Genomic DNA, 25000 nt, shown 5'->3' on the forward strand with positions numbered 1-25000 from the left:
ACTTTTGGGTTATCTGGGTCTTTCGGGTCATCAGGGTCTTTCAGGTCCTCGGGGTCCTTGGTGTATTTTGGGACTTAAAGGTCTTTACCCAAGAGTTCATGGATAAAAATCTAGACGACTTTGCAGAACACGGGACCCAATGGACCCGGGAAATGCAACAATTAACTTGCAAAATATATTGGGTGGTCGCTAGACTCCCCTTAATCTCAGGTTTTCCATCTGTCTGTTTGTTTGTATGTAATGGACAGATCTGGAGGCCAGAGGAGTCAACCGATTTTGATGAAACTTGACTGGTAGGTTCATACCAGAATCTAGTTGTATGCTTTTGAGCACCGTTGCTATGGACGCCACCGTTGCCGAGCAACGGGACTTTGAAATTTTTGAAAAAAATCTGAAAAAAAAAATTCGAAAATAAAAACTCGGCTTCCGCGCTTTTATGCACACTATAATCAACCTCTTTGTCAAAAATTTTCAGCCCGATCCGTCAAAAACTGTATGACTAGTATGCAATTATATTACTGTATGCTTTCACCCCAACGTTCGCGATGGGATTCCCTCACGTAGGGTTGGGGAATCGAACACAAATGATGAATGAACAGTTGCTCGTCATGTTCCTATATGGAACAACGAACGGCAAAAATGCCATCTGATGTGTTCTCTTGTCTACATATTTCAAATTCGACTTAGTCTAGCGACCACCATGTCACCTACCGGCATGTCTTTCTTGTTTGTTTGTTTGTCCGGGCGATACCTCAGCCATCCGTTGAGCTAAGAAGCTTAAATTTGGGGACAAAAGTGAAGATATGCTTGGGCAAAAACATTATTTTTTATTTTTTGATTAATCAATTAATTGCTTAATTATTATCGATTTATTAATGACTTATTTATTCTATTTCTCATCCTGGCGATATCTCAGGAACATTTTGAGCGAGAACGCTGATATTTGGACACGACAGTGACCAAGTGATTTGGCTCTAAAGGGTGTTTTTTGATGAATGGATTAATCAATTAATCGATTAATTATTCATTTTTCGATTAATTACTTAATTTTCAAAAAGTTATAGATTTGGATGAAACGGTGGTCATCTTTTTTTTTCTTTTCTTTTTGTATACCTTGTCGAGGCTCGTATGAGAACGAACGCACAACCTAGGGAGGGAGTAGGAAGGACAAAATAGTGGGGAACAGAGACATTTGGAGATCTGTGGAAGGGAGAGGGATGGGACAGGGAACATGGGAAATAGAAGATGGACATTACAGGGAAGTTCAGGAAGGAAAGCAGAGAATTTGAAGGAGGTGGGCTTGGGTGGATTCTCGGGAAAAAAGAGGAATGGCGGGAAAAGGCGGGAAAAAAAAGAGGAATGAAAGAGTGAAGGTGAGCAGTGATTCGTGATTTTGGTAGTTTTACCAGAAGGGGGTTGTTGGCGGACGTTGAGCGCCCTGCGGAAATGTGGTGGGGACAAATCGCAGAGAGAGTAGGGGGGGTGGCGAGGCTGGAGAGGAGACGGTAGAAGACAGAAAGACCACCGACCAACCTGCAGTGATTGAGTGAGAGGCCCAAAGACTCAGCCTCATTGCGGGAGATGCCAATGATCCGAAATGCCTTGGTTTCCACAGCGTGAAGCCGAAAAAGGTGGGAGGCAGGAGCACCAGCCCAGAGGGGAGAGCATACTCCATCAGGCTGCGGACAAAAGCTTTGTAAGTGGTCAGGAGCTCAGGTGGGCCGAGGAAGGACCTTGCACGACGGAGGATTCCCAGTCGGCGACGGGCTCTGGAGGCGAGGTTTGAAATGTGGCTTTGCCAGGAAAGGTCATGGCAGATAGTGAGACCCAGAAGCTTGAAAGAAAGGACTTCTTTCAGAGGATTGTTGAGAAAGTGGATGGGTGGGTTTTATAAACGGACCTTTCGAAGAGACATAGTGAGAGTGTGAGATTTGTCCGGATTGAAAGACATGTTCCACGTGTTGGACCAGTTTATGATTTTATCCAGATCAGCAGTTAGCAAAGAAGCTGCTGCATGCCGGTCTGAGGGATGACCGATGGTACGGCAGAGGGTGGAGTCATCAGCAAAGAGATATAGAGGATTTTCCAGAGAGTCGGAGAGATCATTGATGAAAACCAGAAAAAGAACAGGGCCCACAACGCTACCTTGAGAAACTTCAGCCTGGACAGGAAGGGGGGATGAAAGAACTCCATTTAGGGCCACACGTTGACTGCGACAGGAGAGGAAGTCTGCGAGCCATGAGTGGAGATGGCCTTGGATACCATAGGAAGAGAGTTTGGTGAGTAGGGCAGGGTGCCAGACTGTGTCAAAAGCATGTGATATATCCATGGATACGGATCGGATTTCCTGTCTGGCATTGAGGGCTTCCATCCATTGTTGGGAGAGCAGAAGCAGCATATCCAGGGTTGAGTGACCTGGTCTGAAACCAAATTGATGATCAGAAATCAAGCCATTGGAGAAGAGGAAGGATTTGATGTCTGAAGCGATGATGGATTCCATAACCTTGCTGATGATTGGGAGAAGGCTGATTGGTCTGTGGTTGCAGGGATCTGTTCTTGCACCTTTTTTGTGCAGGGCAGTGATGTTTGCTGATTTCCAAGCAGATGGCAGATGGCCTTGAGCAAATGAGAGGGTGAATAGAACAGAGAGAGGGTGAGCAAGAGCAGAAGAGCAGGTTTTTAGGACACGTGGGCTGATGCCGTCTGGACCGGTTGCAGAATCTGAGTCGAGGTTTGAAAGCAAGCTCTCCACCTTGTCAGGAGAAAAGGACACAGAGTTCAGGGACAGTTGGGTGCGACTGGGTAAGGTGGGTAGAGAAAGTGATGGGTTTTGGACACAAAATTTAGCTGCAAACACTGAGTTTAGGTATTCAGCTTTTTCATGTGCGGTATCAGCAGTGCTGCCATTTGAGGTCAGGGATGGGATGGAGGGGGAACATACACCAGAAACTGATTTGATAAGATGCCACCAGGATTTTGAGGAGGGAGAGAGGTTTGAGAGTTCAGACTTGAGATGAGAAAGATGTTGTTTTCTGGCTCTCCTGAGGGTAGATACACACTTGTTCCGAGCTTTGTGGAAGGAACTGAGATTGCCCTCAGTTGGATTTGCTTTCCATGAGGCAAAGGCAAGTTGTTTCAGGACAACTGCCTCGCCACAAGCTTCAGTGAACCAAGGGCGGGAGGAAGGGTAGGACAACTGAAGACGAGAGGGGACAAATCTGTGCATGAGGGAGAGCAAGTTTCTTTGAAAGAATTCCCAGGAAGAGTTGATGTTGAAGAAAGTTGAGATAGGAGACCAGTCTATAAGTTTGAGGGCTGCTTGGAGACCCTGCCAGTCGGCTTGAGTGAAATGCCAGACTCGACGGAGGTGAGGTGGTTCTCTGATAATAGTCAGAGAGATGTCCACTTTGACAAGGACGTGGTCAGAAGAACCTATTGGAGCAGAGGAAGAGCAGCAGATATTGTCAGGGAAATTTGTCAAAATCAGATGCAGACGAGATGGAGTACCATTGGTTGAGATCCGGCTCGGGAGGTTGACCGATTGAGTCAGTCCCAATGAGTCGCAGAAAGCTCTTGCTGAGGTGCCATGACAGGTGAGACAGGTACCCACACCGAGCCAACTGGCATGATGACAATTAAAGTTGCCACATATGAGGAAGAGAGAGTTTGGATGAGAAAATAGAAGTTGGTCCATGTTTTCAGATAGTGAGGTGTAGATGGAGTCATCACTGTTAGGTGGACGGTACAGTACACATATAAACATGAGGTGGGAGTTGAGGGGAAGCCGTAGCCAGAGGTATTCCTGGGGGTGTGGGGGAGTGAGGGCAGTGCATGGAGAGTGAGGAATAGAGTCTTTGATGAAGAGAGCATCTCCTCCACCAAGGGCGAGGCTCAGGTCTGTCAAACCGGAGGAGGAAGTAACCAGGGAGAGATACTTGGGAGTCAGATACGTCTTGGGGGAGGAAAGTTTCTGTTTGGCAGATTATGTCTGGTTTGTCAGTGGCAACCTGTATGGAAAGATCAGAAAGGTTTGAGCGAAGGCCTCGGATATGTGAGGTCCATACTTTTAATGAAGAGGTAGGGGAGGAGGCTTTGGGTGGAGGGGGGGGGGAGAGGGGGAGGGTAGGACAAGGGATGAGGGGGGGAGGTAAGGAGTGTTGTTGAAAGAGTGTGGGGGATTGCAGAATAGCTAGGGAAGAAGGCCGAATGAGGAGGAGAAAAGGCTCTGTGGTGCTGGGGGAGAGGGGGGACAAGAGAGGGGGAAGAAGGCAGTTGATGATTTGAGGAGGTGGAGTGAAGAGATGGAGGTGAGAGGGCAGTGGAAGGAGGCAGCTTTGTGGATGGGAGGGGGGGGCAACTTTTGGAAGGATGAATGAGGGGGATGAATGGTGGGAGAAAGGTGAGGGGGGGAGTTTTGAGAGAGGTGAGAAGGAGGCTTGGAGGGAGAAGAGTGGGATGGTTGCTTTGAGAGTGAGGGGTGAGAGGGGTGAGTTGGCACTGAATTTGGAAAAAAAGAATGGTTGATGGAAAGCGAACATTCATAGCAAATTGGGTTTTTTTTTAAGTTTTTGGTCAGTTTTGCGATTAAACACATTTCTTGAGGGATGCAATAAAGGCGAATTCAGAAAATGGAGAGAAGAAAGGCTGTAACAGTTGGATTTTTTAGGCAAGGTATGAAGGAAAGGTCGAATTGAGAGCAGTCTGTTTAAATCGCAGAAGAGTAGTGCATTTGATACAGTAAAGAGTACCACACGTGTGAAAGAGGAAGATGAAGCATTATAAGAGATCGTTTTTGTTATTATTATTAATGTTTGAGAGTTTTCAACAGATTGGGTAATGGAAGTGTTTGTAGAAAAATTGAGGAAGAAGAAGAGGAGATGAAGAAGAAGAAGAAGAATTGGAGAAAGGTTGCGGTGGTTTTTATTTTTATTTTTTTAGATAAGAAATAGAGTGATTAGTTGGGATGGGGGACGTCAAGAAAGTGGGAAAGAAAGAAATTGAAGATAATGGGGAGAAAAAACAAATAAACACGATCGTACACCGAGGGGAACAAAGGGTAGGCCTCAAGACTCAAGGATAGGCCTCAAGCACCCAGTAAGAACAAGTTTGACGAAATCTCACAAAATAGCACGATTTTTGAAAAAAAACCGAACGAGGAACACAAAGTAACATGCAGGTGAGAAAATAAACAGTTGAAACGGGACAGATAACAACCGGAAACTTAACTTTGAGATCGTCAGCAGGGAGCCCCCAGGGAGACCTGCCAATGCTCCAAACCCAGAACCGGAAGTTTAGGTCTGCTATTCGGCAATTGATTGAGAAATTAAATATTTTACGATTATTATTTATTTCATTCTGCAATTAATCAATCCATTATTGTACACCACTCCCTCCCAATTCCGACTGCATGTACGGTAAGGCGGCATTGCCGGGTGCCGAAGGTGTTCCAACGATGTCGCGCGCTGGAAGGTGTTCCAATGATGGCGTGCACTGGAGGATTGTTATTTATAAATTTGGCATGGGGGCAGTGTACTTTGAATGTACCGCCACTTGTTTTTGTTACCTCTGCCACTGAAGGTGAAGGAGGTTATGTTTTCACACCTTTCTGTCTGTTTGTTTGTTTTGCAAGATATCTCAAAAAGTTGTGAACGGATCTGGATGAAATTTTATGCACAGGTTCAGTGTGTGACAAAGACGAATTATTAGATTTTGGTGAAGATCTGAATCCGGATCTGGATATGAGAATCATTTCATTTTATAAGGAATTCTTCACCATTGAGAATTAGGGACAAACACAATATATAGCACAATATTTCAAAAATGTATTGGGCCTGATATGTTCTCGTGGATCAGGCATTGCATGGTGCAGGTGTGTGCTCTACTGAGTGCCCTTCTAGTCATTGTTATGCTTTCATATACAGCATAAGTATGCAACGCCAAGTTGCATTGCCTCGGCCGATAAACTCGGTTTATGGCCGACAGGCTTGGCCACAAAATCGGCTGATAAACAATGTTTACGCTTATCGATGATATTTGCAACAACAACAACAACAACAAAAATTGATCTTGTGTCATGTGTAAATGTAAAAAAAAGTTTAAAAAAAGTCTAAAAAAATGGGTCATGGGTAAATTACGAAGGATACAATGCAAAATGTAACCACGGGTCCACTGGACCCGAGCCATGCAATCTCGAGGTAGTGTTATTATTAAAATGTAAATAAATTATTCCCGCTAAAACTGAACGAAATAAATAAATAAAAAACACAGAAAATGTTGTAAAAACTCGACTTCAGGACACATGAAAGGGCAAGGAAAGAGAAATTGAAATAAAAAAAAGTTATAGTCCAAAAAAAAATCAGCCAGGTCCAACGGACCATGCCTATGCATGCTCGGGTTAAAGGTGTTGGGGGTCTGAAAGGGTCTTCTATGGTCGAAGGTGTTTCAGCAGTCCAAGGGGTTGAAAGGGAAATTCAAATTGTACGTAATCCACATACATGTGTGAAGTCAGCATGCAACTGACATTCAAACTGTACGTAATTTAGAAACACATAGTCACACTGCTTCACCATGAAAGGAACATTCCAAAATTTCCTAATTAATAGACATATGTGGAGTCTGCCACCGGCGTTCAAACAGGATGTGATTAAAAGACATTTCATCACATGGCTTCATGGACTGACTGACTGACTGACTGACGGGACAGACCGTGACATGTAGGACTGTGTCCAATGGTTACACACTCCATGCTCGTTACACTGCACATGTTTCGATATATCATATTTATTGTATATATTCATATTGCATATATACATACATATATATATATATATACATACATATATATATATATATATATATATATATATATATATATATATATACATACATATACATACATATATATATATATATACATACATATACATACATATATATATACATATATACATACATATATATATACATACATATACATACATATATATATATATATATATATATATATATATATATATATGTATATATATATATATACATACATATATATATATATATATATATATATGTATATATATATATATATATATGTATATATATATATATATACATATATATATATATATATATATATATATATACATATATATATACATAAATATATATATACATAAATATATATATATATGTATGTATATATATATATACATACATATATATATATATATATATACACATACATACATATATATATATATATACACATACATACATATATATATATACATACATATATATATATATATATATATATATATACACATACATACATATATATATATATATATATATATATATATTTTTTTTCATATATATATATATATATATATATATATATATATATATATATATATATATATATATATACATACATACATATATGTATATATATATGCATACAGTATGTATATATATATATATGCATACAGTATGTATATATATATGCATACAGTATATATATATATATATATATATATATATATATATATATATATATATATATATATATATATATATATATATATATATATATATACACATACATATATACGTCCATCCATCCATCCATTGGGAACATACTCTGTGCAGAGCGTTGGCGCTGCCGAAGCAGTCTCCTTGGCTATTAGACAATCCTGGACCTATCGCCACTCTGACACAGGACACCAGCAACCTGGCACTCATTTTGCCGACCTCGTCAGGATGACAGGCAGAGTCAACCCCACCTGGTATTAATTCGACAGCTGAGTGGGATTTGAACTCAGGATCCTCAGATCACAAGCCCACCACCCTAACTGTAAAGCCCATACAAGATATGTATATGTATATATATATATATATATATATATATATATATATATATATATATATATATATATATATATATATATATATATATATACTACAGTATGTACAAACACACATACAGACACACATTCTGATTATGGAAATGGAATTTCTCCATTACACAGTCGACATCGTTCAAATTACATTTTATACTGAAGACTTAAGAACGCCCTTTGATTTTCCAGCAGAAGGCAGATGCTAATTCCATTTTCTCGTGATAAACTTTGCAACTGTCTGTGCCAACCGTTACAAAGCTATTCGCACTGAACCATGTGCAATGACCTCGAGTACATCAAAGTTTTTCATGACGATTCGAGAGAGATGATATATTATTACATTCGCTGCTCTTTATACCGATCCTGCATTCCTCCGTATAAATTATGTACTTAAAAAACACACACACACACACACACACACACACACACACACACACACACACACACACACACACACACACACACACACACACACACACACACAATTGGAAATTCCCTTGAGGGAATTTCCAATTTGTCCAGTATGATTGCCAGGCGAGAACCTCTTGATGTACCCACAAGAAAAGTTGAAACTAAGTCCTGCATTTCCCATATTAAAAGTGCTCCTTTGTTCAAGGCAAATTGACAAACTTGTCTTCGCGGATGAACGCACGTGGCGAATCACCGATGTGCTCGGCGTCTCCAATAAATCATGCAGCTCAGTTGCCTGCACAACCATTACTCAAAGGCTCAGGCCAAACAGCGGGGAACGGTCCCTCTCGGAGCCCAGCTTTTTGTATCACAACACAGAGCCCACATCCCAACGATGATGAATATGCAGCGTCCGCAGGTCTGTATTCGGAGCACCCTAACCGCGTGAGAAAGGGGGGTGGAGGGGGAATGGGGAGTGTACGTGTGAATGAATGGATAAATAAATAAACAAACAAACAAATAAATAAGCAGAGGGAAAGAGGCAGGATTCTTACCAAGGTGCTTGGTTGGTAGTCCCTCCTGGACCCCATACATCAACCTATCCTTTCATAATCCCCTTCCCTCTCGGCCCGCAACAGCCGCAGAGGCAACACTTTTAATTTCGTTTCAACAAATGGCTTTAAATCAAGCGAAATAAATGAAAAATAAATGAGGCAAAGACGGCGCATCAAAGCAAGGCAGCAATTTGGCAAACCGTTAATGTGGCTGAAGTCATAAAATTCAGGCAAATTTTAATTTATGGCGAAGGTGAGATGCAATGCTTTATTTACAGTGCTTTGAATCCTTACCAATAATCAGGACAGAAAATAATTCCCTTTCATAACATATCATATGATCTGTATGATTCCTTGACCTTTTTGTCGTGTAACCAACATATTTGCTTTGAGTAACCTCATGTTTCTTACCCCCCCCCCCCCCCCGTAATGCAAATCCTCATTGCATGAAAGCATTTTGCCTTACAGTATCTACATTTTAACGATTTCACAGGCCACATCTGGAATTACATGAACAGATAATGGAAACTTTGTATAATCGATTAAACAACATTTGCGTTGATGATAAACCAGAATGAATGGAATGAATCTCAACATAGTCTGCACCTACCATCGATTGGAGGGGGAAAGAAGAAAGTAGAGCATTGAGAGGGGAAATGGGGGAGAAGAAGAGGGGATGGAGGTAACAGGAGGGAAGGGAAGGGAAGGGGTATGTATGGAGCAAATGGAGAAAAGGGCAGAGGGGAGGGTGAGGTCCAAATTCTGCCATTTACGTTATAAACAGGTGACACCTGAATGCATGGATAATGCTTCTCCTTTGTTCAGCACTCATAACAGAGATGCAGTTAACGCAAACCAAACACTGCCATTTTCACAAGCACGTCAAAGTTGAACTAAGGGGGGTCATTGCACGTGTATTCTTCAGCCAGAGTTTGCAATCGCCATTGCTCATCTTATCGTTTTGAGGGGGTAACCAATAACCAACAGTATAATGGATGGCTTGATACATATTTAAAGCACTGTTGACTGTGCCCACGATCCTTCATGTTATTTGGAAAGATGTCCTCAATAAACCTCTCGCAACCGAAATGTTAACCCGAATCTTTAATTTTGTTTGGGCAATTAATCTTCCTCTGCTTCATAATTTTAGCTCACCATGTGCAACTGAAATGTTGCCACAATATGAAGTTAAGCAGAAATCGGTGATGTAGTCTCAACTTGAACATGGCAGGACATGTCTCCCTTCTGGGGAGAAGTTGGCAGGATTGCCGATGGACAACCAGCTTGATGTCCCCTATATATCAAGGGTATACAAAATACACCAGGAAGAGTCCAGGAAGAATCAAACTCAGGGGCAGAACACAGGGAGAAAAGTACAATGAGCTACCCTGTCTGTTATCCTGATTGAATGAACGTTGTTGTTCCATATGCAGCCTGTGGCTGCTGGTTGCATCATTCCTGGAAGTGTGGCTGTACTGCTGATGCAGTATTTTAAATGATTGCCCCAGTTACCAGAAAGGTGGTACTCATTTTGCCAACCTCTGAAGGATGACAGGCTGAGTCAGCACACCTGTTATCATTTCAACATCACAACAGGGGCTCAAATTCAAGACCCAAATATCTCAAACCAGCCACCTGAACTGCTAAGCCAACACCAGGCATATATTGATGGAATTAAAAATTGGGGGGAAGTACTGAAATCGAATTTACAGGCAATGTTAAAAACTTAAGCTAGTCAGTAATGTATAACAACCCAATGTTTAATTAACTTTACTTTCCCAAAACTTTTGACCACTTCTTATGAAATATGGAACTCATAATTAAGGCTTTCAAGCGTGAGATTGAGATCGTACCGGTTTTATTATTGCATGCTTATACTTCTACCTATTGAAATGTGATAAATTTAAAGGTATTTGTAAATATAATTTTATTCGAGAATCTCTTGATCATTTGTCGGAATTCTTAACCAATTGAGAAAGTTGAAGCCAAAATGCGAGTGCAAATGGATGATGAATTATGTCGTGAACGAGATAAAATTATTGCTTCAGTATTTTACATTTTTCGACATTTGCATCAAAGAATTTGGCACTGTAAGGTATGCACGGCGAAACTATTCGACAGAGGACTCGAGCCTTCCACATATTAAGACCAATGCTTTAATCAATCGATGGATTGCAAACTGAATAGATTAGTGTAAACAGGGAACAATACATTATTCGCTGCTTCAGGCTTGCATTATTGGCTGCATTATTGGTGGCTGCGTTGGCAAATTAAAAATTCCACATTCTAAATCAGGCACGTATCTGGTAATTCTTACCTTTCCCAGAAATATATTTTTTTGGCCATGCTGTAGGTGTAAATAAAATAAACCTGATTGCTTGAGACATTAGGCAGTAAGATTATTTGCAGGACTTTTCCCAGGCCCAAAGGAACAAAGAAAATAGAATTCGACTTTCGTTTTGTGTTTTTTTTTTTTTTTACAGGTGCGAGGCTCATAGAAGAAAATCGAAAAATGAAAATAGCAAGAAGAAAGAAAATAGAAAGATTGGCAGATCGTTGTCGCGCAGCATTGACAGTCTCTTATTCCAATGATCGTAATCTCCAGTCATCTCATCTCCAGTGAGTCATCCCAAATCTCATCTCCAGTCAGTCATCCCAACTCTCATATCCAGTCAGTCATCCCAAATCTGTGCCTGGTGTTGGCCTGATGGTTAGGGTGGTGGTCTTGCGATCAGAGGATCCTGAGTTCAAATCACACTTGGCTGTTGAATTAATACCAGGTGGGGTTGACTCTGCCTGTCATCCTTCCGAGATCGGCAAAACGAGTGCCAGCTTGCGGGTGTGTCCTGTGTTGGAGTGGCGACCCGTCCAGGATCTGCTCAATAACCAAGGAGACTGCTGAGGCAGCACCAACGCTCTGCACAGAGTATGGTCCCAATGGATGGATGGATCCCACGTCTCATCTCATCTCCAGTCAGTAATCCCAACTCTCCACTCCAGTCAGTCATCCCAAATCCTCATCTCCAGTCAGTAATCCCAACTCTCCACTCCAGTCAGTCATCCCAACTCTCATCCCCAGTGCTTCATGCTTCAGAGCACTGACAATAATGTACTGCCTTCTGCCATCTTGAGAAATGTAGTCAGAATCACAAAACTTCGCATCCAGTGGCAGGAATAGCTAAGGTGTGGACTTCACTTTGTTTCATTCGAATACCTTTACCTGTTTTGGAGAAAAAGAATACGAGGCATTATTTTTCAACATGCCCTCATGTGTATATATAAATGGTAAGCAATTGCTCAAATGATGTGTACATGGCATGAAACTTGGCATATTAACAGACATTCTGGAACATGTGTTATGAAGCATCTTCCAAGAAAAAGAAAAAAAAACATTCACCACCTGAAAATCCAACGTGGCTGATATTTTCCCAGTTTCTCAACTAATTTCCATTTTAAAAACAAATTGATAGCCATACAATTTCATTGATGTTTCTGTCTATTTACAAGTTTTTTTTTTTGTTTTGTTTTTTTTTACTGAACTTAAGCCAATTCTTCCAAATGCCTCCAATGCTCCATTTTTAAGATTGGGATTATGTAAATTAAGTGTTTTTGCATGTTGAAATCAGTCAGTTGAAGTATACCATATTAATAATTCCATATGGGTATAGGGCGTAGCCATATATGTATAGTACCTATGCTTCGGGAGTCATCCACAACTTTAAGATGGACGATCAGCACTGGACTTCATTATTCCTACCCCAATTCTTACTTTTGGCTCCAAGTAGTTGCTGGTGCGCAACAATGGCCACACTCTAGTAAATCGCATTGGCTCACAGGCTAAACAAGGTGACAGTAGCAAACTGTCCTTATGTGATCAAGTACCTCTAACTTAAAATTAAAAATGCATTGTCTTCTCTCATGGAAAGATATGGGCACTAACACCAAAGACCCATACATCCCAGTCAGTCAGATGTTCAGGGAAAAAGCACTTTGTCACACGGACAAAAGAGTGATGTAATTGCAGTGGAACTCAGCATGGGGTTCAATGTCATCTAAATAACGCATGCTCAACATGTGGCAGTAATTTTTTTGTGTCGGGGCTGTACCTGAATCGACAAGATGTGCTCGCATTAAAAACCTGAACTAAACATGTCAGGGTTTCAGCTATTCGGATGGTAACAGATCAGATGGGACATTGATGACAGTGGATGAATGATCAGCCTGAGTTGTTGGGTAACGGCATGAACCAGGTTGCATCATGAGATGGTATAAGGTGGTAAAAGGATAAACCCTCAGCCTTAAAATGTCGTAATTGCAGATACATACATTTTCATACATCTACATCCACCAATAGAGGACAAAAAGATATTCATGATCATTACCACTGGCATAGATGTTTTGGTCATAGATATTATATCTGTTCTGTCATCTCTCAAGGAGCTTGGCATTGATAAAATATCGACTTTCCTTGGTCAAGGAAAGGATTTCCGATCGATTTCAAAAGATGACGTAGTTGCCATAATATGGTCCATGAAAGAAAGTAGAATTCCATTCTTCCATTCCTTCAGTGGTTACGATGTTTTGTTTGTTTTCGATGGCAAAGGGAAAAATCTTGTTGGCAAACCTGGAATATGTGTTATGAGGCATCTAGTGTCTTCAAAAACTCATTTAGCATCCACCTTCGGTTGATGATAACCGACAGATCTTGGAGAAGTTTGAAGTCTTCATAAGCCTTTGAGATTCCGCTTATAAACGAAAAGGACTACACTGTATATGAAATATATTGATAATGTATGACATGTCCAATATAGCTACAAATGGAACTGATGCAATATCGCTACAAATGGTAGGCTGGTTCTCTTTGCCCAGAATCAGAGGTCACATGATTAGGTTAAAATCACTCAGTCTCCCCCATGCGGGTGCAGAGTGTGCTAACTATCAGAGTCGATACATATGGGTGGGGTTGGGGGGGGAGAGAGTCTTGCTGATTAGGGATACCAAACATGGTTCAACTTTGGCAGATATGTGAGACCATTCTTCCACCTGTTTTGAAAAGTTTCCAGAACTTGTAAAATGTGGTTGCATGATGAAGTGTTGTCATCGATTCAAGTGCTGTCGCTGAGGTCTCACTTGCACAACACTATGCACTTAGCTGTGCGTGCAATTACTCCTTCAGCAAGCCAAAGAATCACATCTCCTGTGGAGAGAGATCAACAGTGTAAAATAGAAAATGATAACAAAAGGTGGTAGACTTAATATGCAAATGGTGAATGCATCTATTCTGTCAGCCTTCTATCTGTATGGCTGATGTCAGGCTGATGCAATGCATACATGGCAAGCTGGAGGTGATGAAAAACGGGTTGGTGGGAATTGAAAGCGGGTTTTTTTACATTATTTATTATTTTTTTACCAAACTTGGTAAAAACACTACTCAAGAGGTTGGCAGTGACACAAAATACATCAGGAATACCCAGAGAGTCGTTTGTTGACGAGGTGGTGTTGCAGCTGTTCAGAACTCATTTCAAATGTTCACTTACCATTACAGTCTAAGTATAAAGTCATCTCAACAGTCGTGGAGCACCAAACGAGCAGAGATCAATCAAACTGACATGGCCACGACCTGACGGATGAGTCACTTCGTGTGACTTTGCTCGGCATTGTATTCACCACAGGCTTTCTTGGACTTTCTGACGAGATCTCTCGGATGATCAAACGTATGACCCGGGGTTTTACATGGAAGGAGTTGGTTTTGCATGCGAGGAGAGCAGATGACCTCATTTGGCAAGTGTCCTCGGCAATCGATCTTGTTCTTGGGAACTTGCGAGAAGATACTTTACTCTTCAGCATTACTGTGAGGCACGACAAGTATGCGCTGAACTACTGTAAGCAGAAGGCCAAATTGTGGCTCCCTGTGTACCGTTGATGAGAATGACACAAGCCTGGTGTTGGCTTAACTGTTAAGGTGGCTGTCCTAAAATAAGGTGCCAGCAGGCACAGGCTCCATAGTGTACACAACAACCGAAACGATATATCATGCCACAAATTACCATTTCAAATTCAAACGGTAATAAACATGAATGAAATGGGATCCTGCCCTCCGGCCAATCAAAATGGATGGGATACTGCACTGGACTCAAACTTGCAGCTCAGTAAGTCTTTGTGATAAGATAGTGTCATGCATCCCATTTCATTATTTTTGATTAAGGTTAGAATTTGGTAATTTGTTGACACCTTGTATGGATGAAAACAATCCGAATCGAACCAAATGCTGCCATTTAAAATACTCGAAAGTTCTGATAAATATCAGCAAGAAGTGGAAGAGCGAATTGGAAATCACAGAACAATTGATTCGTGGTGATGGCAACATGGTCAACGTGATCGGAAGAGACGTGATACTGCGTGCAAAATCCTGGAGGATGTCGACGTGGCCATCGGGGAAAGCTCATGATGTCACACAGTCGTTAATGGCCTGTCACACCTTGAGGATTTTGCCAGCGTATGCCTGACGTATGCAAAATTTGGCTAAAACGCTGGCACACATCGAATACGTTATGGGTAAGTTTGTATACGTTAAGAGCACGCTGGCATACCTCGTAGTACGCTGGCATAGTCTTTGTACGCTGGCATATGTCGTAGTACACCAAGGTGTAAGACAAATTTTCCATGCTTGAAATTTTTCGACATATGCCAGTGTATGACTCGCACGTTCCGCATAATGCGAGCCATAAGTTGTAGGCACGTTACGCGATCGTTGACACACGTTACTTGTATGTTACTCATAAGTCGAAACACGTCAATGTAATGGTTAGCATCTGTGTTCCAGACTCCCTTGTTTTTTTTTCTTTTGTCTTGGGTATGACGGTGATGTTAACACTTCGATTTCTAGTGCGGTTATAATATAATGTAATTAATAGGCTGCCGCTCAACGATTTAAATCATGACTGCACTAGAAATTGAAGTGTCAACATCACCGTCATACCGAAGAAAAAAAAAAAACAGGGAGTCTGGAACACTGACGCTAACCATTACATTGACGTGTTTCGACTTATGAGTAACGTGCAAGTAACGTATGTCGACGTGTGTCAACGATCGCGTAGCGTGACTACAACCTATGCCAGCGTATGCGGAATGTGTATCATATGTCGAGTACGTCGAGAAATTTTCAACATGCTGAAAATTTATCGACGTACTCGGCATATGACGACGTATGCCAGTGTTCTACGACATATTCCAGCGTGCTATTAACGTATACAAAACTTACCCATAACGTATTCGACGTGTGCCAGCTTGGTTCGGCAAATTTTTCATACGTCGGCATACGCTGGCTAAAACGTCAAGGTGTGACAGCGGCTTCACACTTCGATGTCTAGTGCGGTTATGATTTGAATCGTTGAGCTGCAGCATATGAATAGCCTACGCCACGTGATCGTCGGTGATACGCTGCCGCGCGCTATGCATAATATAAGTTGGACTATCGTTGGGCATAGGTTGTGAACGCCGACAACACGCTCAGCATTCGTTGGTATAAGTTATCTATATGTGATTAAAACGTTCTGTGTACATTACTAATACGTTATGCATATGTCCAACACGTTATTATACGCCCAAAACTTTAAAAAAGCATCAATAGTTCAGCGTATGCCAGCGTTTTACATACATTTTGAGACCTTGCCATACGCTGGCTAAAACGTCAAGGTGTGACAGCCCCTTTAGACTGGACACCAGACACTAGAGTGATACCTTGCATATCGACTACAGTTCTATCAGTCTGTGTGTCAATCCTTGCGAGCGGAATGGAAGTAAAACATTACGTTGATAATTTGATCGTACTTTCCTTCCAATACAGGTTTTGACCACAAATAAAACGGGTCTGTGGGTTTTCACAAACAAAACGGGTCAAACCTGTAAAATCCGCATCACTTGCCATGTTTAAGAACGCAATGACAAAAACACATCCTGATAAGACATCAAAAGTACATTGGAGGTGTATACTTGTCGCGTAGTTTCAGCATGGTAAAAAAACAAACAAAAAAAATCATTAAAAACGACACGAAGATCACTCACGTCAGACAACTAGCAATTTCTGTCAAAAATTGACATTAGTGGAGAAAAATCAATGGCCACTTGAAAATGGCAGCCGTCTTGGATTTTCATGTGACAAACTTTTTTTTTTTGGACCAGGAAAAGACAAATGTAGATATTTAATGCTTGTATAATAATTTGAACAATGAATCAGTTATATGCTCTGCTATAGTCTGTGGTTTGCTACTCATTTCCCAATGGGTCAGGATTTGAACTTGCAACCACTAGATTACAACACAGAAACAGAGCCCACCGAACCAAGCCATAATTAGGATTTGCAAAATAATTAATAAAACACTCTCTTTGTCAGTGACCTATTCTAAGTTTTATCAGTTCCCAATGACACATTTTTTGCCCAAGGACATTTTTCATTGTATCACGCAATCTCAAGACATATAGCTCTCAGCACTTAGACCAAATGAAGCCCCCTTATTTCACCACCCCATCACTCACCGCATTCCAGGTAATATATGTTCAAACGTTAAAACTACCGGTCATACAAACACTCAATTAAGGTTCATATTTCAAGCCAAATAACCCGGTGAACAATCACACACAGTAAACACTGGGGCAGGAGAAGGGAAACCATATATTACTTTAATTTCTAACCATCCTACTTGTCTGCTTCATGTAGTTATGGTACAAAACCATAACTGTGAACTATTCCTTTTTACATTGTGCTTTGTATGAAATAAGCACAAGTTATGTTCTGCTATTAAAAAAAACAGACTTCAAATATAACCATTAACTTTTCACATATAATAGAGTGTAAACTGCAAGATTCCAGTGGTACACAGCAAAACACCTTGAAATAGCAACAAATGAAACAAATATAATTTGAAGCCAGATGCATTAAATCATCAATCTTTTTCACCGAAATGCATATGCGATGAAAGGAAGGTGTTAATTGTTGTACCAAACTGTATAATGAATGTTTTGGCAGGATGGCAGAGCCTGTGTTTCAAATGTTTCACACCAAACAATTGCATAAAGAGGAATATGAATCAGGCAATCCAGTGGAGATTGAGGGGGTAAAAGGGAGAGAACGAGAACGGCACTCGGAAGAGCGCATACCTTTGCCAGGCTGATTACTTTACGTTTTGTATCTCATTGAGAGACAGGATCTGGATTCGGACCTGAAATAATTTAATTTGCTTGATATTGTCACATACCCAACTCATCTACCAAGTTTCGTCCGAATCCGTCCATAACTTTTTCAGATATCGTGCTCTATATCGTTTTAGCCCTCTCACTCAATGGTGAAGAATCACTTTTAAAAATTATCGGATCCAGATCCGGATTTGGATTTGTATCTTCACCAAGCTCTAATCATTTCATCCTTGTCACATACCCAAAGCTCTCCTCCAAATTTCGTTCAAATCTGTCCAAAACTTTTTGAGATATTTTGTTAACAAACAAATGAACAAACAGGCAGAAGAACAGGGATGAAAACATAACCTCCATCCACCTTCAGTGGCAGAGGCAATTATTAAATAAAAAACGTGCTCACATTAATATTGATTAAAAAAAATTGAACATTCAAAATGATAAGAATCTCGTACATGTATGCATGTCAGTGGCAGTTGTGTTGTATAAACTCCATGAAATGAATTTCTCCAATATATTTTGTCTTCTAAAAGGATCCATCGTTCCAGGGGCAGGACATTTCCATTGTCTGTCAGTTCATTTGAGTGACCATGGAGATGTCTTGACCGAATCCAGCATTGTATGTATGTATGTATGTATGTATGTTTGTATCTATGTATGTGGTTTAAATTAATCCTACAAGTTTTCATTGCAAGGTTACAATGCACTGTAAACACAGCTTATCAGTGGATTTCAGTTGCTTTGACATTTTTGTTCAACATCCTTTGCACAGGACAAATTATTCACTGCCAGGTTGGAAATACCGAGAATGCTTTGCACAGCTATGTTGTCAATTCACATAGGAGGTGCCAGATGTTACCACGACCATTCCACAAATGTTTAGCTACCCGTCATTTCTTTACGATTATGCAGAACAAAAAGTGGAGATTAACCTTGAGCTAGCGTATACTCGTATATGTATTACTCGGTCAAAAATGTTTCAACATTTGTTAAAGTTGTTAAATATTCAACATGGTGCATAAAATAAAGCCATGGATATTTGTCCAATTGTCCAGGTCATCAGCTTTAAACACTGTCGTTGAGCAAGGAACCGTTTAAATGTCAAATTTTGGGGCTTTTCGACATTTGATATCTTAAATGCTCGACCAAATTGAACACCTACAGCATATGTATACACCTGTGTGCATATGTTCATACATATACAAGGTCTTACAATAGCCATGTAGTCAACGAAGGGCCAAAAAGGTAGCTCAAGAAAGGAAAGTTTCATACAATAACTGGAGAAACAGCAAGTGTTGTCGTAACAACACAATAAAAGGAAGTCTTTCAAAAGTCACCCGTGGTACAACAGAATATATCGACACCTCATGTGACGTGTCAAAGCAGGGCCGGTGATGCGATCAGGAAGGAGCTTTCCAAGCCCGAACTCCCCGGTGTAGCAGGCAGCACATGTGGTCCCGGAAATCACGAGTTGGCAGCAAGATAAACAGCAATTATCCTCAGCACGGCGGAACAATGCACTCCTTAAACAATTACACACAGCACCATGGAGTCCTCACATTAACATGCACCACGAAGGCTCGAGCACTCACCGAATCGCTGCCGAATTCATTTCCTCCTGACAATATCTTTGACTGCTTTGAAATTAAGTTTTATAATAAATTTATCCCAATGACTTCCAAACGACAGCTGATAACAGTGAAAGCGCTTAACAGATGAAACGACTGCCAACTGTGATGGGGAATTGGGGGTGATTGGACGTGGGCAAGAGATGTGAAACTCACTGCGGAGCTGCAAACTCGTTTGTTTTGCTGGATTGGTGTTTTTATACGCACGACTATCTCTCTTCATCTTCATTTCGTTTTGTTTCTCTCTTCTCCAATTTTCTCTTTTTTTTGTCCTTTATGGTAATGTAGTAACAAGGCTTTGGGAAGTTTGTCCGGATTGGAGATTGAACAGACAAGAAAGGGATAATATATCGGATGCTTTTTGGCTGCAGGTGGTACAAAAATATCATTTTTTTCTGCATCACTGCCACAGGTATCGACTGCTGCAACAAAAGGAAGAGACAAAAAGAATGGACTGTCATGAAAGCAATTGTCCACCTTGGGCCAAAAAAAAACGGAAAAAAAATCTTCCAATGAAACAATCCCTAAAGCCAAGAATGGGTTCCAATCTCCCATAAAGTGTGGCATGTGATGCGCTTGATGTCTTCGACATATTCCATTTACTATTGCTTTTACAAAGGATCTCCACCTCCCGTCCCTTCTCCCAACAAACACCTCACATCACCACATCCTATGGATCAACCATCGCCCCCAAGGGCCCAGCTGCAGGGTTGCCTTTGTGGCTCAAATATACGTTTTTCAAAAATGCAGCAAAATACAGAGTGAGGATTCAAAGGCCCAGTCTCTGAGATCTGTCTCACAGAAAAATCATTGCAGAACGACACAAGTGCACCATCCTAATGATATTGTGTAATTCCCTGGTTGGGAATTGGCACCTACTGCCAAATGGCTTAGATGTGTCCAAAAAAGATAAACAACGATTACTTTCTGAAGACAAACAATAAGCTTGCTGTGCCCGCTCTTACTCCGAGAAATACAAAAGGGATAATGATCAGGGGTTATTTACAGAAGGTGAGGGGGTAAGTGGAAGATATGGATGAATTAAATTTTTTTATAGTTTGTGCAAAACTCTACATGGTGAGATAATAAACAAGTAAAATCAACAAAAATGTGCTCGCCCCTGTTGTTTTAGTAATTTTTCTGTGCGGAGTTAAAGGGCTAACCCATATTTATGTACAACAAAAATGGCCACCAGTCTCGCAGTCAGCTATCTTTGATCAGATCAGGAAATAAAGTGAGGTGCACATGTATGCCATCATGTGCTGTGCTGTTGCCAAGTTTGAACAAAATCGGACGATGCATGTCTGAGAAATGGTTGGGGACACATTTAAGTAACCAAATTGCCGCCAGTCACCCATCTTTAATCTGATCTCGAAAAAAAATTGACGTGCTTATGTAAGCCATCATTCTTTATCTGTGTGCCAAGTTTGAACAACATCGCTAAATGCATGTCTGAGAAATGGTTGAGGACGTGTTCAACATGGGTTTTTTTTACAACTAAAATGGCCGCCAGTCGGCCATTTTGATCTGATCTCGAAAATAAATCTGATAAATGATCGTTAAACGTTATATATCCCAAGGCATCTTCTGCCATCACCACAACTGTGGAGAAAAGGATAAGTTGACAAAGCTGAAAAAGTTCGCAAAGCCGTGATAATAACTGCATTGGGAGGCAAAGTAAAGATTGTGTTTCAGGTGACAGTTTATAGCTCCGAAACCTCACTGGGAAACCTCACTGTGTTTACCGAAACCTCACTGGGTGTCAAGGCTCTTCCACATGCCTGTGGAAGTCATCATTCATTATCTTTTTGCCAAGTTTTAATAAGATCCGTAAATGCATGTCTGAGAAATGTTTGAGTAAGTGTTTGACACCGGGTTTTTTTTTTTACAACTAAAATGGCCGCCAGTCGGCCATCTTTGATCTGATGTCAGAAAGAAATGACATGCCTACGTAAGTCGTCTTTCATTATCTTTTGGCCAAGTTTTAACAAGATCTGCAAATGCATGTTCGAGAAATGTTTGAGTACGTGTTTGATACAGGGTTTTTTCCCCCTTAAATGTCCGCCAGACGGCCATCTTTGATCACATCGTGAATCGAAAATGATATGCAGATGTATACCATCATATGTTGTCTTTCTGCCAAGTAAGAATAAAATCGGTCAATACATGTCCAAAATATGGTTGCGGACACACGCACACACGCACACATGCAATTCACGGACGCAAACACCGAGACCAAATCCACAAGCCCCCGTTTTGGACTAAGTCCAACGGACGCTAATAATGACATAGGTGTAAAATTAATGCACTTTCCAATAGACCTGACAGGGTAGCTCAGTAGTTTGCTTGTCTTTGAGTCCTCTCATTCAAGTTCCATTCCTGCTGGGATGGAGTCTGACAATTGACTCTTGGTCTTCTGATCCAAAGGCAGGGATGGTATTGCATCATGGAGTATGTTGTACTTTCAGAGAAGATATTAAATTGGTTGTCTCTTATATTAGTCTTTACTTGCGCACATTGAAATATCCCACAGATGTGTCAAGGCTCTTGTGCATTGGATATCGAGACTAAATTCCAAGTTCATATAATGAATGCATGCACAGTCAAGGTAAAATGTAGGGCTGGCAGGATAGCTTACAGGTATGCATTCTCATGGCCGAGCTGTTTAAACTGGGTTTGAATCTCGACGGAGCTATAAACTGTCACCTGAAACACAATCTTTACTTTGCCTCCCAATGCAGTTATCACGGCTTCGCGAACTTTTTCAGCTTTGTCAACTTATCCTTTTCTCCACAGTTGTGGTGATGGCAGAAGATGCCTTGGGATATATAATAAGGTAAGTAATTCAGGTTGGTTATCACAATTCAACTGTATTAATGCATTCCGTTCTTTCCGTTCTTCCCATATGAGATCATCAGCACACAAACAATATTAGTTCCTGTTAAATACTAATAACATTCCCAGGTGGCCAAATATGCTGCAACAAATCTGGCTGACTGTCGATACAGCTCACAGGGTGTCTAGCCAGAGTCGACTTGGCATCATTTCAGGCCACTGAAGTTGTGCTCAGTTGGCCCTTCTCAAGATTGACGTCATACACATATAACTGACTTGTGATGCAACACATACTTTGACTCAACAATACAAAATCTCAACTTTAGGACATTTATTACTTCTTTTTTTCATTGATTATAATCATCGTTTAGTCCTGAAAGTGATGATATGAGTAGTAATTGACTGTGCAATTGATTCTAAAGTAGTGTTGTCCATTATATTTTAGCATCATGAAGTAGCAAATTTCAAGGTAAAAACCCCTTCATGATAATTATCATGGGTTTGAATTATGATTAAAGAATTATGATTTGAATTATGATTTGAATTATGATGATTAAAGAGCTCAAATTTCAAGGTAAAAACCCCTTCATGATAATTATCATGAAGGGGTTTTTACCTTGAAATTTGCGACTTCATGATGCTAAAATATAATGGACAACACTACTTTAGAATCAATTGCACAGTCAATTACTACTCATATCATCACTTTCAGGACTAAACGATGAACATAAACAATAAATCCTGATTAAAATATGTTATGTTGACGTTGCTGTGATATTAAAGTTATTGCAACAAATCACGATAGGTATGCATTAACCAGTCACCCGATACTAACTGAGCCTTGTGGTACACCAAGTGGCCTCAGGCATACAAGCAGCAAGTGAGGAATCATAATGAAACTTCTGCAATTAAAGATAAATCTTTAAGATGACCTTGTTGTTAAATGTGGAGGAATAAAAATAGTTTGACACTTCATCAACCCAAAGGAATATTTACTTTCCGGCAGCATGTTCCCCATTCTTTTCTGATACATTAAAACGTTGCCATCATGACGACGTTGAGTTCCTTTCACATGACTTCCACAACTGGAACTGGATGCCGGACCCCACTCCAAACTTCCAAACCCCTCTCCCCCTGCCTCCCCACCACTACCTACCTCCTTCCTGATGAGGTTCCGATGGTATTGTGGAAAGGTCAGGACAGCACAAACAAAACTGCAGGAGAATTATCCAACACAAACAGCATGCAAAGAACAACAACGCAGTGTAATTGGGCCAAATGTGTCAGGAGAATGTGAATGAGTGACGTCATTTCAATTACAATGTTTAATTAGCTTCTACTTAAAATGAGGAATGTATGTGCTTCCTCACTGGGTGGGGGAGGAAGAGCATGTAAAATCGAAAGGTAAACTTCTAGTTTTTTTACAAATCTCTCCCTCTTAATTTTCCCACCCATTACCATGTTCTCTTCCTCATACTTTACATCACTCCTTCCTACCAGTGTGACCACTCCTCATTTTCATAAATGCCAAGGTGAGCCAATTCAAAAAGCCAAGAGTTCACAAGGTTTCGGAAAAGCGATGATAATCGAAAACCTATACGCCAAGAAAACCTATAGAAAACCAAGACGCCAAGGTGAACAACGAATAGCCAAGATCTTGTGAAAAAAGCCAAGGAGTGGTCACACTGCTTCCGACATCTCAAGCTCTCGTCAGCCACCAGCTCCTGTTTTTGTCCCTCCAACCCACAGCCTAATCGCCCACACTCACGGCCACATACTTGTCTTGTCACCAACTCCTGCCCTCTTTCCCCACACCTCAGGCTCCTATACATACAATCCCACCTCTCCCTCCAATTTTTATTCTTCACATCACTCAATTGGCCCAGCTCAATGCAATGTGATCTTCAACCCTCCCCCGTAATTTGTCCATTGAATTTCCAACAAACTACTGGTCTCTGTGCCGGCCTTACCGATATATCCTACCAGGAAAAAGCCAGGTGTGGTCTCTCCTAACATAAGCCATATTTACATTTGACTCACTTTTTGAAGACATACAAACCTTTAGGGTTATTCTCTGTGAAGTCACAACAAGCTCGGCTTGTATTCAAAAAGTTGGTGGAATCGATCATTTTGCTAACTTCACTCACCAAAGTCCACGTCCTATTCTGTTCCTTCCAGCCAACCTTGAGTTCTTGTTATGTTATCATAACACCAGCAGTGATCCATGGAAATTCCACATAATGTAAAATAGGACTCAAGTCCTCAACTCTCCCCACTCCCCCTCCCAAAACCCAAGTCCTCAACTTCCGCATCCCAACCCCAGGTCCTCACCCTCCCCGTCCCACCCCTAAGGCGACAATTCTCTCTCCATTCCAAGCCTTCAACCCCCCTCCCCAGCCATCATGGTCGCCTGTACAACTCACAATCCCACGAGATACGTGTCGGGGGTGATGGGAAATGTACACACCTTCGGGGTTTCCTTCCC

The 25000-nt window shown here is 40.9% G+C and overlaps 1 protein-coding gene across 4 annotated transcripts in view; it reads right to left on the reverse strand.

The window, feature by feature from the left end:
• Window positions 1-25000, reverse strand: part of NPAS3 (neuronal PAS domain protein 3) — a 476441-nt gene that overhangs the window by 183436 nt on the left and 268005 nt on the right. The window contains exon 2 of one of the 4 annotated variants that reach the window (XM_085878124.1): window positions 13907-14060. The exons of the other annotated variants lie outside the window; for them this stretch is intronic. Coding sequence (XP_085734250.1) covers window positions 13907-13964 — 58 coding nt within the window. The 5' untranslated portion in view covers window positions 13965-14060. The remainder of the gene's footprint in view (window positions 1-13906; window positions 14061-25000) is intronic. 4 annotated transcript variants of the gene reach the window in all.

The sequence above is a fragment of the Eptatretus burgeri genome, chromosome 4, assembly GCF_056783735.1.
Source record: "Eptatretus burgeri isolate ZD-2024b chromosome 4, Ebu_testis_v1, whole genome shotgun sequence".
Classification (NCBI taxonomy): Eukaryota; Metazoa; Chordata; class Myxini; order Myxiniformes; family Myxinidae; genus Eptatretus; species Eptatretus burgeri.